Consider the following 21,420-nt stretch of genomic DNA (forward strand, 5'->3'; position numbering starts at 1 on the left):
GGGTCCCAGCTCCATGCTGTGCAGGGTGTTCAGAGATAATGGCCAGCAGAGGCACCCCACCCACCTGTCATGTGTGTCACTGAGCTTAGCCTCATCCAAGGTAAACAGCTCCTTCAATTCGCCAAGAGAAAAGTGTCGCTCCACATCCTGCTCCTCATCCACCACACAGCTGCTCAGTGCTTTCTTATGGCTCTGACGCTGAAAGATCTTCTCCTCGATGGTTCCTGCCTGCGGGGTGGGGGCAGAGGTGGAGCCCAGGGCTAAGTCACCTCCACACATAGGGGGCAGGAAAACCCAGGGGTTGAAACTGTAGCTGCGCAGAAGGGGAGATGAATGAGAAGAGTCTTGCCTCAATATGGCTCAAAATGGGCTGATCACCTCAGCCCATTTTCCTAGTCTATCTTTTAGGAATATAATTTGGACATGTCTGCCCACCCAGGATATTTTCTGTACCGATGGAGGGTTTCAGGGCCTGGCTAAATTTCTTTAGGATGAGCTGAGGTTTATCTGCAGCAGCGTTATCTGACCTCCACACCAAGCCCAAGTCTCACTCACTCAAGTAAATATCATTTGGGTATGACATGCCAGGCCCTATGCTAACACCAGATACAAAGAAGAATCAATATGATCCCTATCCTTCAACTCATAGACTAGTCAGAGAGACAGACAGACATATAAACTAACTGGTACATGACAGAATTCTATAGGATACCCAGCGACCCACAGGAGGGACAGTAGCATGAAATAATGTTGAAGAGCTTGAAAGTAAAAATTATCTTTAAGCTGAATCTTGAAAAATGAATAGATGGTTTACAAAGAAAGAAGAGAAGCCATTCCAGACATAATAACAAAATCAATAAGCCTGGCCTACTGGAGGCCTGTCTAGAGAATGGTAGGAGCAGGGAAAGAGCTGGGACTGAGAAAGTCCCATACTGTAGAAACTTGGATGCTAGGCTAAAGAGCTTGGCCTTGTCCTGAAAGTGCAAAGCAAAACTAGAATTTTTGGAAGGCTCATTCTGGAAGTAGTTGTGAAGAATGGATTATGATAAGGCCAAAGGTAAAGAATTAGGATGCTGCTTCAAAATCCAAGTGGGAGATGACTGACTTTAGCATGGGATGGTGAGGAAGATTAGAGTAAGGACAGGATGGTGGGACACATGTACACCCAATGGAATCAACTGCCATTGATTCATGCCAATGTATGGCAAAACCACCACAATATTGTAAAGTAATTAGCCTCCAATTAAATTAATTTTTTAAAAATAAAATGCACGCCCTTTCAAAAAAAAAAAGGGGGGGGGACACATTTTGAGAAAGTAAAATCAATGATAATTGGAATCTGGTTAGGAAGCAGAGAATGGTCCACAGGATGATACTCATATTTGGGTTGGGTGGATAACAGTCATTAAGTGACAAAATTCAGAAGGGTATACTCAAGACATTCAAGTAGAAATATATAGTAGGTGATAGAATTTTAAAATCTGCAGCCAGTAAACAGTGTCAGACACACAAAGAAGAAAAATCAAGAGTCTCTTGTTTTAGTAATTAGGAAGTCAACAGTACCCTGAAAGCAGATTCAGTGGCAAAACTGGTGAGTTTAGTGAGTAGGAGATGAGATGAATTAAATCTCTAGGCTTTGGGAAAATCTGACAGTGAATGAATGGAAAATAACCCTAGGTAGTCACTACAATGTAAGAGAGGGTTGAGAAACATTTTTAAGGTGGGAGCTACTTGACCATGCTCATAGACATCAGGGAAATAAAGGAGAAACTGATCAACTAAGAAAGGAAAGAATGGGGAAAGGGTCTAGAGCAGAGCTGGAATGGTAAGTCTCAAGTAGAAAGGAAGGAAATGATTCTCGTTTGAGAATGGAAAAAAAAGAGAAGATGTGAGACGGACAGAACAGAGGAAGGTAGGCGAGAGAATTTAAGTTTGGTAGCCTACATTTTCTCTGTGAGGTAGAAGACAAAGTCTCTGCAGAAAGAAGGAAAGACAGGATTAGGAGGAAACTTGAGGGAAAAACTTGAAGTGGCTATTGAAGGAAATGAGATACAATCCAGTTCAAAATGGAGAATGTGAACTTATGGTAGTGCCAATCTAAAAATGCCAAGTTTTATCTGGTGCAGAAGCTGCAAACAGCTGTAATGATCCAAGACTAGGTATTAGGGGAAGAGTGGCAGAAAGGATGCACAGGGAGGATCGGGCTGAATAGTAAGGCAAGTCAAGCCTGATTGGGAGGAACTGGGGCAGGTAGTAACTAAGGACATTAGGTTGAAACAGATGTAGAGGTCAAGGAAACATGAAGGCTAGAGTGCTGGCAAACTGCATGGCCCCTGAAGTCAACCAGGAAGATAGCTGGAGTTGAAGTAATGAAGACTGAGCTGGTGTCCAAACTTATTAACGAATTAGGTAAACAGCAGAAGGTAGATAACTGTAGCAAGGAAGAAAAGAGGGTAGTTAAGGCAACATGAGCTTCAAAAGAGGTACTATAGGATAGATGGTCTGAGTGATCACTGAGAACCTGGAGAATGCCAATACCACCACTTAGACCCACAAGATGGAATGTGAGAAGACTACAAGGCAAGCAGCACAGAAGAAATCAGGTTTAAAAGAAAGCAAGTGTCCTGTGAAAATCATGAAGGCATAGGGGAGTTTATTATCTACAGGCATCCAGAGCACAGCAAAAAGGATCTGAGGAACAGGGTAGAGAGGGGGGAGAGAGCAGAAGAATGAAGGGCTCCAGGCTACGTCCATACCTTGCTCACCACTACAGGCAGAGGGGCCACAGAGGCAATGAGAAACACCCAAGGTGATCCTGAAGGTCTTATTCCATGACCCACCACTACTCTGAACATTACCACTATCCTTACAGACAGTAGGCGATAGATATAGCAGGTCTTCTTTTGACCATCACGCCAGACCCGGGCCATGGCTTGTTCATCATTGGCTGGGTTCCAGTCAGGGTCAAACATGACCAGTCGGTTAGCCCCGATGAGATTGAGGCCACAGCCCCCAGCTTTGCTGCTTAGCATGAAGACAAAGTCAGGACTCTGGAAAAAGAAGAAAAAGAACTGCTTATACCCCAAATTAAGAATCTTACTCAGACCAACCAACTGTTCTCTCACGTGTGGACTGCCAGTTTGCCTGCCTACCAGCCAATTTATTAGCCCGCAAGCTCAGTTCCCAGCACAGCCTTCATAAACCAATTAGCCTAACCCTACCATATCCACCAGAAAAAAAAAAGAGAGGCCCAAAAGCAGAGGCCCCAAAGCAGAGGCCCCTTATAAATTAACAACCCTTAGTTCTCATGTTATTGCACTGGTAGCATGGGGACAGTGGCCGTGCATTTACCGATGGGTTGTTGAAGCGCTCCACAACCTTGGCTCGCTTCTTAATGGACATCGTGCCATCTAAGCGAACATATAAGTACCTAAAGGGGGATCCAAAGATCAAATCAAGAAGTAAACAGAACACAGTGGGAGAAGGGGAGGGTTGGACAAACTGACTGACATATATACACATAGCTAGTGGGAAGCTGTTCTATAGCACAGGGAGCTCAGCCCGGTGCTATGATGACCTAAAGGGGTGAGATGAGGGAGAGGGAGGTTTAAGAGGGAATGTATACTTATGGTTGATTCACATTGTTGTTCAGCAGAAACTAACATGACATTGTAAAACAGTTATCCTCCAATTAAAAAAAAAGAAGTAAGTACAGTGTCCTTGGAGCCAGAGCTACTGAAGAGATAGAACCAACCACTCTTGAAGGTTGTTCATATATAACCTGAAACCCTAAATTCCCAAAGGGATTGGCAAGGAGCTAAGGGGCGAGGACCGTCCTGTGGAGTACCTGAAGGAACAGGGGCTATTCTGTTTGGACATGGAGCAAAAAAGGAACAAACATCTGGAAAGTCCTTCCTGTGCCTGCATTTTGGCCCACATCCACCAACCCAAACACCTGTTTTTCCTATGAATACAGTAGGTGAGGTATCCCTATGACAGCTCTTCCCTACCTTCGGGCTCGGCAGAGTTTCTCAAAGAGGTCCAATGTCTGAGTGTAATTGGACACCAGCACTACTTTGTCACTGCTGCGGCTTCGGGTCACCGCCAGAATGTAATCAAGGACCAGCATCTTACCTAGGAGATCAACAACTATCAGCCCCCAATGCGCTATCCCAGTGGCCAGGATTCTTACTCTTGAGATGGAATAGATTGAGCACAAAGAGACAACCTCCTGTCTCTCTTCCCAGAGGGGCCCAAAGACTGGCAGGAAAGGACTCACCTGACAGCTGAGGCTCTAGAGCCTTGGAGTTATAACCGGGGGGAAATATGTCCAAGGTACCTTCAAAGCCATCTTCCTCTTCCACACACTTGTCATAGATTAAAGCTGGATCTGAAAGAAAAAAAAAACCTCCAAAATGCCAGCTACACTGTGTTTAGAAGTTTCATTTCAGTGTTCATTAGAACATCCTCTAGAAACTTAACCTTCCTCAGCACCAGACTTGTTTCCAAAGCCCAGGGTGTGGGCAGTGCCACCTGGGATCATGAGTAGACAATTCTGCTCACTAGTGTGTTCTGTGTTTTCCCAACAAGAGGGGAGTTATACCAGAGAGGGCAAAGTTTGTTATTTTTCCCCCACCCAACATTCTATAGGCACACTTGTGCACACACACTCTCATGCACAGTCTTGTATACTCCAAGTATCAAACACGGGTCAAGCAAGGATAAGCTAAATTTTCCAAAACAAAGGGTCTGATCTAGTGCATGAGCTTATGCCTTGGGAAGGGTTAGAATCACATGTGGCCTCCGTGAAGACTACAGACAAGTTTCAGTAAAGGTGGCTGAACTACCTTCCTTGCTCACTTTGACAGAGGACCCCAGGGCATGGATCTAACTCACGATTACACAGTTTCTTCAGTGAGGTGATGGAAGAAAGAGAAGACACACTCATCTTGCCCTCACGCAACTCTTCTGCTGGCTTGGCCTGTCTCAAAAACCTCTTGTATAATTCAATCTGAAGGGGTGTCAGCCTTTAAAAAAAACAAAAAGAAGGGTAGCTGGGTCAGCAGGAATTGCAGGACCACACTTCTGCCTTCTGAGGACACCTTGAGAGCCCAACAATACCTCAGGGGCTGAGCTTTTACCCACTCACTCCACACCCCTCAGTTGTTCAGTACCTACAACAAACCACCTGCTCGATCTTCACAGGCAGATATTTAGAAAGGATATCAGATGTCCTCCGTATCAGGCACCTGGAAGAACAAGATAAAAAGGCAAGAGGCTGATAAAATTGCCACACTAACTACTGGAATAAAAGCTGACACCCGAAGGACCAAGGCTCTTTGTAGTATCAAATGTCAGACACTCAATCAGCTCTATGGCAAAGATGTCTATATCAGGGTCTCAGCCATGGGAACAGAGACGCTTTCTTAGGGTCTAGCTTGACGGACAACTCTTTCTCTACTCCTTCAGAATGTTAGCTTATCTTCAAAGGAAGGCAGAGGTCTTCTACTAAGCCTGGTGCTCTGACGGAAATGAAGCTGTAAACCATTGAGTCTTCATGGGAGTTTCTCCTTGTATTTGCCCAAATGCCTGCTGCCAAATGGCCCGAGGTTCAATTAAATTCTGCCCCTACGACCTGGCAGACCAGGAAGGACAGAGATCAGGCACCTGAGCAGCAGCTCCTAAGAGCACATGGACTCTCTTTCCTGTTATCTTAACCTGAGAGGGAGGTGGCAGTTGGCAAAAGCAAGACTCTTCAGGATATAAAAATCATCAAGTATATATAACTACAACAGAGGAGTGCAGAATATACCTGCCCCTTGAGCAATGTGGCCCCCATCGAAAAAGCCCCATCAGCTGGCGAGGCACCACCACCCATCCTTCAGATCTACTACTACCTGTCACAGAAAGCTATGGGATGTAGGAAGAGAAGCTTGGTGCTTTAGATCTGAGACAGACAAAGGAAGCTTCTAAAGTACTAACAATGCTCCAAGGGATACCAAAACCTCCTCAGCAGGATGCTAAGTGGCACCAAACCAGACCACAGGGGCCAAGGCCAGGAAGAAAGCAGGAAATCAGCCTGCCAGACCCCTTCATTTACTCAGTGGCTATTATTATCAGGGCACCATCCCACTCTCTTCATAGAATCCCACCCCCAAAGGCCAAGGTCCCAAAGGACTGGCCTTGGATGGCTAAGGAGGCGATTCTGATGACCTAAAGTGGGGGGACCCCATAAGAGATGCTACTGCCACCCCCACCCTCATTACCTATTCACAATGCTGGTGAGCTCCCGCAGGCGCTCCTCTCCTACACGCCTATCTTCCTCACTGGCAGCTGCATCTCGACCCTTCAGAATTGGCAATTCAAAATGCTTCTTGAACTCCTGGGCGGTTCCTAAGCACAGGAGAAAAGGCATTAAAGAATGCAGAAAGTAATGACTTTTCCACTGCCAGGAATGGCAGACTATGTTATCACAGACCAACTTTCCCGCCAAGAACAACAATGCTGAACAAATTATAGGCAATTTCTGTTTGAATAGATCAGAGAGCTACCAAAGCAGTAAAGACTTGAAAGGCCAAATATTAAGATAGCAAATAGATCAAAACTCAAATACATGCCTAATTACATTAAATGTAAATGGACCAGGGACTTCCCTGGTCATCCAGTGGTTAAGACCCCACAGTCCCAATGCAGGGGACACACGTTCAACCCCTGGTCTGGAAGATTCCACAAGCTGCAGGGCAATTAAGCCTGTGGGTCTTAACTACTGAGCCCATGCCCTAGAGCCCTGTGAGCTGCAGTGATCACAAGAGTTAAAAACTGATATAACCATTCTATGCCCATACATTCTGGTTTTCACTTTCAGTAGAGTATTCGATGAATTACATGAGATACTCAATACTTCATTATAAAATAGACTGTGTGAACTGCTTTTACCTAATTGTTGGCTAACTTAAGTGTTCTGAGCACATTGCAGGTAGGCTAGGCTAAGTTTTAATGGTTGGCATTAAATGCATTTTTTTAAGGTATATGATTTTTTACGCTGCATACCATTTTATTTTTTATTTATTTTTTTGGCTGCACTGCATGGCGTGCATGATCTTAGCTCCCCAGCCAGGGGTTGAACCTACATCCCCTGCGGTGGAAATGCAGTCTTAACCACTGGACCACCAAGGACATCCCTTAAATGCATTTTTGACTTAAGACATTTTCAACTTTTAATGGGTTTAGTGGCACAGAACCCCATCATAAGCTGCGGAAAATCTGTATTGATATATGCTACAATACTGATGAACCTCGAAAACATTATGCTAAGTATGAAAAGCCAAACACAAAAGGTCTCATATGATTCCATTTACAGGAAATATCCAGAACAGGCAAGTACACAGAGACAGAAAATAGACTGGTAGTTGATAGGGGCTGGGCTAAGTGGGGTTGGGAGTGACCGTTAATGAGTATAGGATTTTGTTTTAGTCAGGAATTTAAAAGATCAGGTACCTCACAAAAGTGGATCTCCAAATGGCCAATGAATATATAAAAAGGGGTTCCACTTTTACTCAAAATTAAATAAATGCAAAGAAATATCACTAAGCACCCAGCAGAATGACCAAAAAAAAAAATTTAATGTCTTCTAAAGATAAATACTGGTGAAAAAAAGCAGATGTCAGCAAACTACAGCCATGGACCAGTCACCTGTTTCTGTAAAGCTCTATTAGAACGCGTCTGTGCTCGTGCGTTTACATGTTATGGATGCTTTCACGGTACAGCAGCAGAGCTGAGTACCTGTGACAGAGACATTATGGCCTTCGAGCCTGCAATACTTACCATCTAGCCTTTTAAGAAAAAAGCTGCTGGCCCCTGATGTAGAAACACTGAAATTCTCATATACTGCTGGTACAATCACTCTGGAAAACTGGATTATTTACTAGGGCTAAACTCATACATAACATATGACCCAGCAATTCCATTTTTATGACAGAGAAATGCATACTATTCTCAGGTAAGGTACAAGAATGTTCATGGGATCATTATTCAAAATAATAAAAAATGGAAACTCAATTGTCTATCAACAGTAGAACTGATCAATTCTGGTATATTTTAAAAAATGGAATAGTATACTAAAATGAAAAACAAACTGCCATAGACAACAACATGAATTACTCTCAAACATTATATTGAACAAAACAATCCAGATGCAAAGGAAAATATATTATATGATTCTTTTTACATGAAGCTCAAAAATGGGCACTAACAAATCCTTCCACAGATATCTATGTATAAGAACTGTCCAACCTATGATTTTTAGGGGCTGGGGGGCAATGAGGAGTTGCTGCTTAATGGGAAGAGTTCCAGTGTTGCAAGATGAAAAAGTTCTGGAGGTAGATGGTGGTGATGGTTGCACAACAATGTGAACGTATTTAATGACACTAAGTTGTGCACTAAATAACGGTTAAAAACAAAACCGCCCAAGACAGTCTTCTCTGAGGCAAGAGCTCTTGTGAGGCTGCTAGGATGTGATGAGCAAAAATGCCTGGGGGTAGTAGTTCCATCTCTAGCTCACGGAGACCATGCCCTGCACAGCCCCTGCCACCTCTACAGTGGGAAAAAGGGCCAGGGTGGGCCTTGCTAAGATGCCCAGCAGAGCCAAGGTCTCCCCACGGTTCTGGTACTCCTTGACAAGAGAAGTCTTCCTAAAAGAGCGTCTAGTAACCCACATTTAACCGTGGTCTCCTCTCTCCTCAGCTAGTGTTAGACTCGCAAGGTTAAATCAAGGCTCCTCTCCAGCGCAGCAGAAAAGGCCAGATTCTTACCCAGGATTCCCGAGTTGACAAAGTGTACCAAGCTGAAATACTCAAGGAGATCATTCTGGATGGGGGTCCCGGAGATGAGCACCCGTCGGCTGGTGTTCAAGCTGTCCAGGGCCTGATAAGTCTGATTCTCAGAGTTCTTGAGCCTGTGTCCCTGCAAGGAAATTAATTCTCACTGAGGCCTGGGCACAAGGTGGCCTCCCTAACAGCAGCAAAGTCTTGTGTAGACAGGAAAAGAGGAATCAAAAGCATTACAGGTCCTGAGGCCTTGGGAACTGGGCAGGGGCACCAAGACTGAGAGTTTATCTACTCTCTTGGGGAGAAACGGGCCAAGCCCAGGGACAGACCTTCAGCTTCTAGATCAATGCAACATCCATAAAACAAGGATTCCTTGTTTCTTCCTCTGCCCCCATCTCCAAAGTCACAGCAGCCTGCCTATCCTCTTCAGGGATCATCTGGACATGTTAGAGACCCAGGCTTTCAGGGAATTCTTCCTCCCCCACCAGCCCAACCATCCTAGAACCTCCTGAGTCAGATGCCTTCTGTATTAGACTCCTGGCTGTGTCTGGACTGTCAGTGGTACGGAAACTTAGTCCAGGTTCCTCCTCCCCTCTTTCCTCAGAAGCCATCCAGTTCAGATCTAAAGAAAGAGCCTCTCTCTGCATCCCTTCTCAATCCCTATATCACCGCCACCACCCCCAGCCCTCCCGTCCGGGACTTTATCTCACCAAGGCAGAAACTTTAAAGCAGAGACCATGTCAGATTTGCTTTTTAACTTAATGCACAAGACAGAGTTCTCTACTCAATGAATGTTTGCTGAAGAATGAAATGAATAACCAACATTGTTATTGAAGAATTAGACACAGAATTTTATTTAACAAAATGACTGAATGTTGTATACCTAAAACAAAAACATTTTATGTCAATTGTATCTCAAAAAAAACTTAAAGACATCCTAAACAAAATTAAGTTTTAAAGTGACTGAAAGCTCAAGCACCAGTCCTGAAACAAAAGGCTGAGACTTCTGAGCTGAAGAGGGAAAAGAAACTTTAAACCTGTGAAGAAATTACCCAAAAGGCCCTGGGGAAATGCACATCAACAACTGGAACCCTCTAAACGGAAGCCCCCTGAGGGCAGGCAATCATGGATTCCCCACGGCCTGACTCCGTCTAACAGGTACTTAATAACTCAATTTAATGAACTGAGCTGATATACTACCTTTGTGGGTCTCTGTGGAAGAGAAGTCCAACCCCAGCTCCTATGGAGCCACTCTGACTCCAGACCCAGCTCCTGACACCACTGGCCACAAATTTAAAACCCAAACCCTGGCATCTCAGCAAATCAAATATTCTGCTAGATAAAAAGTTGTCAAAGTTCTGGCTGAATTTCTATTCTGGCAGAATTCTCAGCTTACCCTTTTAAAAGCAAAAAAATGATACCAAGATTAAATACCACCACTTTTCTCTCATGAGCCCCATGAATAGATTCTTATATTTAACACATTTCCCCAGCATCTGACTGGCTTTGTGTTCTAGAACTTGTAAAGAAACGTACATGGAACTGGGTGAAGCGTACAGGGACAGATAGTCCTTCCATAGCCAAGCCAAGAGGCAGGAGTGGAGAAGAGCCAGGCCTTAAAATCTCAGACCTGGATTCCAGTCCCAGCACTCCCCTAAGCTTCAGTTTCCTAACCTCTAAAACTGAGGTGAAGATGATGTCAGTCCCTCCCATTTATAACACCTTACAAAATGATTCCATATACCCTCTTTCTTGATCTGGATCATGTCCCTTTCAGGTAGACAATGTACCATCTACTCTATAGTCTGAGAGCAGTCTCATCAGACTGCTTCTAAGCAGCGAAGCCAACACTGATCCCAAGTGTTCTCACTTGCTCTGCCTAACTCAGATTACTATGTGGATCAAGATTTTGTACACAGTTATCATGCTATTATCTTTTATTATTTCTGTGTGTTTCAGAGAAAAGCATCAGCCGGGAGGAAGCTGGGAACATGAAAGCTTGGGGAAAAGACTTTCCAGGATCTGAACAGGACAAACTCCTCCTAGAGTAGGCTGACCACCTCTTCAGGACGCTGGCTTCCTCAGGTCTCTGACAATCAACACAATAGGGAATAGCAAGACACTACAGTATTCTTGCTTGGAGAATTTCATGGACAGAGGAGCCTAGTGGGCTACAGTCCATGGGGTCACAAAGAGTAGGACACGACTTTCACTCTCTTACTCTGATAAATAAAAGGTAGATGAGGGGCTTCCAAGGTGGTCTAGTGGTTAAGACTCTGCACTCCCAATGCAGAAGGCCCAGATTGAATCCCTGGTCAGGGAACTAGATCTCACATCCCCCAACTAAGAGCCACAATGAAGATCCCATGTGCTGCAACTAAGACCCAGCACAGCCAAATAAATAATTTTTTTAAAAAAAGGTAGATGAGTATAAGGGAAGGCCAGGATGCTGCAGTGAACAAAGAAGCAGCTTGGAACCCAGTGCCAGTCAGCTCAGAAAACAGGAGAGAATGAGGAAAAAAATGAAACACTATAGAGCAAAAGAAAATCTAGATGCCCTCAGTCCTCAAGGGCTCAGATGCCATCAGCCTGCCTTCCCTTCCCCTCCCCAACATCTTGGCCTCTAGACCAGGCTCCTGGCACAGTCCCTTTCCATGATGAAGCAAATGCCAGGGTGCTGTGCAGTGGTCACGTGCACACCCCACCTCAATCTGCTAAATCCCTTACTCCTACCAAGGAATGGCCCATCAGGGTATCAGAAGTTGGCAGGCATGCCAGATAATGACTTCATATGGACAAAAGTTCAACTGGGAAACAGCTCAGGGCTAGCAAGCATGGTTACCCTAAGTAAGCTTTTCTTCATCCCCTCCCAAAAGACCCTCAGATACTAGGGTAATCTATAGTCCCTAAAGCAGTCAAGCCTGCCATCAGTTGAAAGATGGGGCCAAGTCTTCCAGCCACCCCTCCACTAAAGCCCCAGGGAATGCTCTGACTTTCCTCAAGATGTAAACAAGGTCAGCAGGCTCAGGGCAGGCAAGCCCCTGAAGACCTGGAAAATTCTTTATACCAGGAAGCTCCCAGCCACCCTCACTCCTTTCTAAGTAGTAACATCCCTACCACCCTTCATGCACAGTGCTGGAAAAGGCCAGAAAGCAACAACTGCTATATTTCCCTCAGTCCCAGAGAGTCAACACAGGCTCACAATGTGTATGGACTATCCGCATCGGACTTCCCTATCGCTGTGCACCTGTTCACGGGAGCCCTCTCAGCCTACACAAAAATCAGAGCTGACATTTACCAAGGTGTTATGACATACCAGGCACTGTGATAAAAGCTTTCCTTCATTTAATCCTCACAATAATCCCATGAGGCAGATATTATCACCCCATTTTACTGACACAGAGAGGCTTGGGTAGTTAAGTAATTTGTCCAAGGTCATATTACTGGTATGCAGCAGACAGCCAGGATTTGAATAAAGATCTCTCTGACCCTAGAACCTGTTCCCCTAAACCCTGTGCCGTGTCTCTCCACCCATCCACATCTCTCCCAGCCTTCAAAGTCCTTCAGTCTAGGAAAACTGTAGAGAACAAAACTGTAGAACAAAACTGGTGAGCCCCAGCACCGCACTCTCCTTGGCATCCCAAGCACTACTCAACCCCTCTTTTGGCAGATTGGTACCCTGGGCTCTCCCTCTCATCTGCTGACTCTGAGGCGTATGTTCTGTCCTCAGCATCTCCCAGTAACTAGCACAGCCCTTGGACGGCACTTTTCAGTGACAAGACGCTGACAGACTTTTCTCCCACCACCCAAACAGCAGTACGTCAAGTACCTCATCACATATGACCAGTCCAACACTCCCTTTCTGGAGGACTCCAACGTGAAGGCGGAAAGTCTCATAGGAAATGATGAGGATGGGAGAAGGCACTCTGGCACCACGCTGGTTCATAAATCCTTCTATGACAGAAAAGGTGTCAGGAGAGCAAGTCTGAGAATATGCTAAAGAAAAAACCAGTTTGATGATTCTGTAATTTAGCCTGGAAACAACTCAACTCTTTTTCATGCTAATTCTCTTATTTTCTACCCACTCCCTTCCCTGGTTATCAGTGAGGATACACTTAAGAAAGGAGCAGGTTGTATGGAGGAGTGCAGTCATGTTTGTTAAGGCTCCTACCCAGCTTTTGGTCTATCTCGTCCTTAGAGCCTCCATCGATGGCCAGAGGTTGGATCCTCCCTCCAAGCCATTTCCCAACTTCATTGTACCAGTTCCTCACTAGGCTGGAGGGCGACACCACCACTGCCTTGTCAATCTCTGGCTTGCAGTCTGGACTCTGGCGCAGAAGCGTCCACATCAGTGTGATGCACTGTAGCGTCTTGCCCAGGCCCATCTCATCAGCCATGATGCAGCCATGGCTCCCAGGGATGCGCCGACTGGTGACGCACTCCCACAGGAACTTTACTCCCTGTGGAATAGTAACAGCACTCAGCCCCCTTTGGCACCCCACTGCTGCTGCCCCGGGGATGACAGCCTCTCAGGCCCAGCCACTGCCCCAGCCCAAACCTCACCCTCACCCCCATTTACCTCTCTCTGATGAGGCCTCAAGACCTTACTCAGAATAGGATCAACAACCACATGGACAGGAAGTTTTTCCCTGAGAAAACACAACACAGAAAACAGAGCTCAGACACGGCAAGGCCACACCCTCAGAAAGCTCTGTCCTGTTGTTCCAGAGGCAGTTGCCTAAGAGAGGACCTCTCTGGCCCATGCAATCAAACCATAGCAAATTCCTCTCCAGGTTTGAAAAAGCGAGGAGATGGGGATGGGTTTCCTATGTCATCACCTCAACATCCCCTGCTCCTCTGAGCCTGGTGGGAAAGGATGAGGAAACCCACCAACTGGACATATCTACACACTCTTCCCCAGGCACTCTCCTCCCCATCTACTCACTCTCTGGATGGTACCATCGTCATGACAGCACTCTGAAAACACATGCAGGTCCCAGGGTGAAACCACACCAAAATGCTCTCTGCCCTCCAGGCTCTGTGCACTTACAGAGGACACAGAAACACCAATGCACGTACTTGTCAAACTTCAGCTGGTCATGGGCGCTCAGTGGGGGAGGCTCATACAAAACCAAGGCACCTTCTTCCAGGGGGTCATGGAGGGCTCGGCGGACCCCAGCCCGTTTGAGGCCCAATGCCCGAGAGCCCAGAGGACCTAGAAACCAACAATTTGTCACTTAAGCCTCTAAGCTGAGGAGCTCCAGCCTGCCCAGGTTAAATGCCTATCCTTCACATAACTTTCCTAAGCTTCCACATGACCCCTCTCCCCAGTACCTCTCCAGATGCAATTTGGGCACCTCTGCCTAACCATTAACCAGTCTGCCTCAGACATTACTTCTCCCACTCAACTACAAACTTCTGGCGGGGCCAGGTCTCTTTCATCTTAAATCAAAACAATCCTGGAAAGGTCTGAAACCCTAACGGGGCCTTTCAAGACTGCAAGCTCAAGAGTTTGCCTCCTCCCGGCAGCCCGAGTTAGCACAATGCTCTGTTCTTTGTACAGAGGGGGAAACCTGCAGAACCTAGACCTCCAACAGAGTCAACCTTATAAAGGAAATGCTACTGGACTCACTTGGACTGAACGGAGCCTGGGTCCATCAGCCGCCCTGGCCCACCAGAAACCTCCTGCACACTGGCACATCCCCACCAAGATGAGGGGCACTTAGTCTTAGTAGCCCTTGCTGAACTTATCAAACACAGACCTCATGCAGGCCCCGGGAGAGTCACCCCACACATAGTCATCACTGGATTGGCATCTTTAATTCCAAGGTAAGCTTGTACTTACAAAAGTAGGTGTTTTGATCTATTTGGGCATATTCACACATGACTAATTTAAGAAACAGAAGAGTCTCCACTTTTACCTTGATAATTTGGAATGGGGATTTTGAAAGGCTTTGACAAAATGCTTCGAATAAATGCTTCCTAAAAAGAGAAGAAACAAGGATTCAGGACTGCTTGGAGATGTTATGGGATATTTTTATAAACACAGTCAAAAATGCCCACGTAAGTATCATAATATATTTAGAGCACTGTAGTTTGACTCCATCTCATTCAGATGCATCTAGAACAGAAGATGTGCTCCATATTAAATTATTAGGTTTTGTACAATGGCTTTCATTTTTGAGGCTTTGCACGAGGTTCCACAAATCTCCAGGGACAGGACAGTGCCAAAGCAAGTAGCTGGCCTTGGTCAACCACAAGACTCAGAACCTTTAGCTCATGAAAGATCATGCCAAGCAAGCATACCTAACTATTCCCTAGGCTGCAGTGCCTTAAGAAGGCACCACAAACTGACCTGATCCCAGTACTAACGTAACTCTCAAGTCTAGATTCAACCACTGTCCTACAGGGCTCCATCTTTCCAACCATAGCTCACACTTCTTTTGTAATCTCTGATCAATCCTGCTTACTGCATCTAATTCCCATATCAATTTTTACATCAGCCTCCTTGGGAACTAAACAGCCCTTCTAAGAGTAGTGGTCACAGGAGAAAAAGGAACAGTAGTATCAGTAAAATAATGTTGATAACAACAAAAATGACAGCAATGATGACTAATAATGTATGTCAGATGCAGTGCTAAGTTCTTGCATTCACGTTACCAATCCTCATTAATAGCTCTTTGAGGTCTGTATATTGGCACCCCTATTTTACAGATGAGCAAATTGAGGCTGAGTGGTTTCAAGTCACACAACCATGACATCTGTAGGACTTTCCTGATTCCAGGGCCTTTATTTGTAACAGATGGGCAATATGGCTCCCTAACCCAACCTGTGAGTATAGCATGTGGATCAGCCCAGAGTCAACAGCTTCCTGCATGGAACAGTACAAGAGAAGGGAAAACATGAGCCAAGAAGACATGAGAGAGAGGGCAAGCCAATCACCAAAAAAAGCCAGGGACAAGGATGACAGGAAGTCTCTGTGCCATCACTTCAGCCTGGAATCAGCACTAGGCTACTGGGCTGGGGCAGAAGAAGTCCACAGTGTCAGCTCCTGAGCTAACTGACAACTCCCATCTAAGTTCTCATGTATATACACCTGAGCCCTCTAGGGAATTACAATAGCCTGTGAACCTCAACAAAATAAGAGTTAGCCAAGAGAGCAAGGAGAAAACAAGAGCAGAAACGTTGAAGGCAGTCTTAATGGAATACATTAGTAGGAAAGTAATGAAAAATACTCCCTTCTAGCAAAAACACAGTTTAATGGGGGGGGGGGGGGGGGGGGGGGGGGCAATTGCCCTGAAATTTTTATATTTTTATTCTGATCCACCTGTATAGATTATAAATTAAATTCTAGAAACTCAATGTACTTTAAAGAAGAAGAATGTAATGAATATATATGGCAATGTATGGCAAGATAGAAAAGAAACGTGGAGAACTGAACTTCATCACCATGCTTAAATAACACAAGGCCAGGGTTGGACAAAGGCTCCAATTCTTTATTTGCATATTTCTTTGCAGCTGAATAAAATTTTTTGATTATTTTTAATTATCAAAGAAAGGATAATGAGAAACTTAAACATGAAAGATGCTAAAAGCTACCATTAAGTCAAAGAAGAGGAAAAGGACAAAGATGGACTCAATTTCTTCCCTAACTTGGCATCAATTTTGCTTATAATTCCAAAACTGAGATATTATGTTCAAGATTATCAATGTAAGAGGCTAGTATTAAAGCTCTAAGTAGCCAAGAATTTATGCTCCAAATTTAAAAAGACTTTCAGTAAAACCCAGGAGCCACAAGTGCTGCAGGTAGAAGTTCAGGCTTGTGGAACTACTGTGGAAGGAGGCGAGGACCCCTGGCTAAAACCATCTGAGGGCACAGCCTGCAAGACTTGCAATACAGCTTCCAAGAATCTGGTCTGGGAATAGTCATTGGACTCTGACAGAGGCAGGAGAGAAAGCATGCTCTCACTCAGTTCATTTAGTTACTGAAAATCCACACCACCCTTTGCTCCTGATGATAGAAGAGGGAGAAGAACATTCCTCCTCCCTACCAAGGTCAAAGCTTCCCTCTTCCACAGACAGTATCAGGCCTGCCTGATCTTTCTCTATCTCAAGCTTCTCCCTCTACCAGCTCTTTCTCACCAGGATTTAAGACATGCTTAACTCTCCCCTATCTTAAAAACAAAATGTCCTTTGACCTCATATCTCCTCCCCTTCAAACTTCTAGAAAAAGTAGTCTGTTTCCCCCTTATCTCCCACTCCTCCTATCTTCTGAAATGATTCTGCCCAAGGTCACCAATGGCCTATAAGACCTTAACTCCAAGAGATATTTTTCTACCCTATCTTACTAGACAAAGCTGGTCACTCTTTCCTCTCAAATAGTCTCTGCTTTTGACTTCCATGACACCATTCTCCCACTATTTTATCTTTCTGGGACTTTACACTCAGTCGCCTAACGGGTTCCTCTTCTTCTGCCCAATCCCTTTAAAAGTCAGTGTTTCTCAGGGTTTGACCTTAAGTTCTTCTGACTATACATTCACATGGACACACCAATACACTTTTTGGAGGTGTCAAACTCTATGCCAATCACCTCAAATCTATTTCCAGTCCATAACACTCTCCTAGGTACCACATCCACATGTGCCAACCTAGACAACCTACAGGACTTAAACTCATTGTGTCTAAGTCTAAAGTCTGTCCCCAGGGCTGCACTGACTTCTGTAGTCCTAAAGCATTTTTTTCCTTTGGGGATCCTTCCTCCACAGCTTTCACACAGGCTGTTCCCTTTACCTGGACATTTCCTACTCTCTTCACCTGGCAAACTCCTCACAGTCTTCAGGACCCGACCTAATCAGCATGTCCCTCAGATTCCAGTCTCCACCAGCCTCCAGACTGTTAGGCCTACTGTTTGCAAACTCTCACCACCCTCACACTTATCTCCTAAGATAAATCCTGAATTAAAACAGTTTCAGAGGACTAATACTACTTTTTTAAGCTCAAGAAACAAACAATATTACTTTAGTGAATTATATACATATGGTAAAACTATCACAAAAAGCAAGGGATGATGAACATAGTTAGGATGGTGGTACCTCTGGGAATGGGAAAAGAATTATGACTGATGATATTCTAGCCCTGGGTGGTGGGTTCACAGGAGTTATTTTGGTTTATATCTTATATACATTATACATATGTTTCTGTATTCATCAAATAGTACGTAAAATGTTTTCTGAATGTATATAATAACCGTGCATGTGTAACCTCCATTACACATTCCTATCATCATATTCCCATTTTTCCTTCAAAATGTCCCTATAAAGGAAAAACACAGTCCTGTGTCTCTACCATTGCAACAGAACAATAAAACACCTAGGAATAAACCTTGCTACAGGACAGCCTTGGTGGTCCAGTGGTTAAGAATCCACCTGCCAATGCAGGGGACATGGATTTGATCCCTGATCTGGGAAGATTCCACTCGCTGAAGAATCAGTACTTGTAGCCTGCGCCACAACTACTGAAGCCCTTGCGCCCTAGAGCCCATGCTCCACAAGAGAAGCCACTGCAATGAGAAGCCCACTCATAGCAACTACAGAGCAGCACCTGCTTACCACAACTAGAGAAAGCCTGTGGGCAGCAACAAAGATCCAGCACAGGCAAAAAAAAAAAAAAATCCTACATACAGAGGCAAAGGCCCTAAGGCCCTGCTTATTTAACTTATATGCAAAGTACATCATGCGAAATGCCCGGCTGGATGAAGCACAAGCTGGAATCAAGATTGCCAGGAGAAACAGCAATAACCTCAGATACGCAGATGACACCACCCTTATGGCAGAAAGTGAAGAGGAACTAAAAAGCCTCTTGATGAAAGTGAAAGAGGAGAGTGAAAAAGTTGGCTTAAAGCTCAACATTCAGAAAACTAAGATCATGGCAGCTCCCATCACTTCATGAAAAATAGATGGGGAAACAATGGAAACGGTGACAGATTTTATTTTCTTGGGCTCCAAAATCACTGCAGATGGTGATTGCAGCCATGAACTAAAAGACACATGCTCCTTAGAAGAAAAGCTATGACAAACCTAGGCAGCATATTAAAAAGCAGAGGCATTACTTTGCCAATAAAGGCCCATCTAGTCAAAGCTATGGTTTTTCCAGTAGTCATGTATGGATGTGAGAGTTGAGACTATAAAGAAAGCTGAGTGCTAAAGAATTGATGCTTCTGAACTGTGGCGTTGGAGAAGACTCTTGAGAGTCCCTGGGACCGCAAGGAGATCAAACCAATCAATTCTAAGGAAATCAGTCCGGAATACTCATTGGAAGGACTGATGCTAAAGCTGAAGCTCTAATACTTTGGCCACCTGATAAAAAGAAGCAACTCATTAGAAAAGACCCTAATACTGGGAAAGATTGAAGGCAGGAGAAGGAGACAACAGAGGATGAGATGGCTGGATGGCATCACCGACTCGATGAACATGAGTCTGAGTAAACTCTGGGAGTTGGTGATGGACAGGGAGGCCTGGAGTGCTGCAGTCCATGGGGTCACAAAGAGTTGGACACGACTGAGCAACTGAACTGACTGACAGAGGCAAAAGGCCTGTATGCAGAAAAGTATAAGATACTGATGAAAGAAATCAAAGATACAAACAGATGGAGATATCCCATGTTCTTGGATTGGAAGAATCAATACTGTGTAAATGTAAATGAATATACTACCCAAAGCAATCTATAGATTCAATGCAATTCCTATCAAATTAACAATGGTATTTTCCATAGAACTAGAAAAGAAAATTTTACAATTTATATGGAAGCAGAAAAGACCTTGAATAAACAAAGCAATCTGGAGAAACAAAAATGAAGCTAGAAGAATCAGGCTCCCTGACTTCAGACTATACTACAAAGCAACAGTAATCAAGACACTGGCTCAAAAACAAAAATATAGACCAATGGAAAAGGACAGACAATCCAGAGATAAACCCACACACCTATGGTCATCTTATCTATGACAAAAGAAGCAAGAAAATACAATGGAGAAAAGACTTCAGTAAATGGTGCTGTGAAAACTGGACAGCTACATGTAGAAGAATGAAATTAGAACACTTCCTAACACCATACACAAAAATAAACTCAAAATGGGTTAAACACCTGAATGTAAGGCTATACACAATAAAATTCTTAGAGGAAAACAGGCAAAACACTCAGATCTTTTTCATGCACCTCCTAATGAAAATAAACAAATGAGACCTAATTAAACGTAAAACCTTTTGCACAGTAAAGGAAACCATAAACAAAACAAAAAGACAACCCTCAGAATAGGAGGAAATATTTCATATGAACAAACTGAAAAAGGATTAATCTCCAAAATATACAAACAGCTCATGCAGCTTAATATCAAATCAAAAAATGGACAGAAGACGTAAACAGACATTTCTCCAAAGAAACCGTACAGAAGGCCAAACAAACACGTGAAAAGATGCTCAACATAACTAATTATTGGGAGAAGGCAATGGCACCCCACTCCAGTACTTTTGCCTGGAAAATCCCATGGACGGAGGAGCCTGGTAGGGCTGCAGTCCATGGGGTCGCTAGAGTCGGACACGACTGAGTGACTTCACTTTCACTTTTCACTTTCATGCATTGGAGAAGGAAATGGCAATCCACTCCAGTGTTCTTGTCTGGAGAATCCCAGGGACGGGGAAGCCTGGTGGGCTGCTGTCTACAGGATCGCACAGAGTCGGACACGACTGAAACTAATTATTAGAGGAATGCAAATCAAAACTACAATGAGGTATCAACTCACACCCATCAAAATGGCCATCATTAATAAAATCTACAAACAATAAATGCTAGAGACTGAGTGAAGACAAGGAAGTCCTCTTGCACTGTTGTTGGGAATATAAACTGGTACAAACACTATGGAGAACAGTATGGAGGTTTCTTAAAAAAACTCAGAACTAGCATATGAACAGCAATCTCACTACTGGACATATACTCAGAGAAAACCATAATTTAAAAAGACACATGTAGTGGTCAGTGTCTGACTCTTTGTGAACCCATGGACCATAGCCTGCCAGGCTCCTGTGTCCATGGGATTTCCCAGCCAAGAATACTGGAGTGGGTTGCCATTTCCTTCTCCAGGGGATCTTCCCGACCCAGAGATCAAACTCGCATCTCCTGCATTGGTAGGCAGACTGCTTACCACTGAGCCACCTGGGAAGCTCACACCTGAAACACACAACACTGTAAATCAACTATACTCCAATAAAAATTTTAAAAATGAAATATCAACTCTCTAAAGCAAAAAAATAAAGTTATTACAAAATAATGACTATACTTCCTTGTGTTGCATGTCCTTGTTGCTTATTTTATAAAAAAAAAAAAAAGACTGATGTATCCCAATGTTCATAGCCAGAACATGGAAGTAACCTAAATGTTCACCAACAGAGGAATGGATAAAGAATAGAGTGTGTGTGTGTGTGTCCACAATGGAATTAGCCATAAGAAGGAATGAAATTGGGTCATTTGTAGACACATGGATGGACCTGGAGATTGTTATAAATGAGTGTAGTAAGCCAGAAAGAGAAAAACAAGTATCATGCAT

At 44.2% G+C, this 21,420-nt stretch overlaps 1 protein-coding gene across 3 annotated transcripts in view; it reads right to left on the minus strand.

Moving 5' to 3' along the window:
* Nucleotides 1–21,420, minus strand: part of RAD54L (RAD54 like) — a 38,437-nt gene that overhangs the window by 12,503 nt on the left and 4,514 nt on the right. For 2 of the 3 annotated variants that reach the window (XR_011565898.1, XM_019957544.2), the window contains exons 4-17: nt 14,747–14,807; nt 13,905–14,040; nt 13,405–13,474; nt 12,997–13,285; nt 12,655–12,779; nt 8,811–8,961; nt 6,267–6,393; nt 5,175–5,249; nt 4,897–5,027; nt 4,280–4,390; nt 4,011–4,134; nt 3,352–3,430; nt 2,871–3,050; nt 65–228 (exon numbers count right to left, since the gene is read on the minus strand). Coding sequence is in view for 2 of the 3 variants with exons in the window: in XM_019957544.2 (XP_019813103.1) it covers nt 65–228; nt 2,871–3,050; nt 3,352–3,430; nt 4,011–4,134; nt 4,280–4,390; nt 4,897–5,027; nt 5,175–5,249; nt 6,267–6,393; nt 8,811–8,961; nt 12,655–12,779; nt 12,997–13,285; nt 13,405–13,474; nt 13,905–14,040; nt 14,747–14,807 (1,823 nt within the window). In the remaining variant the exon portion in view is untranslated. The remainder of the gene's footprint in view (nt 1–64; nt 229–2,870; nt 3,051–3,351; nt 3,431–4,010; nt 4,135–4,279; nt 4,391–4,896; nt 5,028–5,174; nt 5,250–6,266; nt 6,394–8,810; nt 8,962–12,654; nt 12,780–12,996; nt 13,286–13,404; nt 13,475–13,904; nt 14,041–14,746; nt 14,808–21,420) is intronic. The other variant, XM_070786606.1, reaches the window with a different exon arrangement.

The sequence above is a fragment of the Bos indicus genome, chromosome 3, assembly GCF_029378745.1.
Source record: "Bos indicus isolate NIAB-ARS_2022 breed Sahiwal x Tharparkar chromosome 3, NIAB-ARS_B.indTharparkar_mat_pri_1.0, whole genome shotgun sequence".
NCBI lineage: Eukaryota > Metazoa > Chordata > Mammalia > Artiodactyla > Bovidae > Bos > Bos indicus.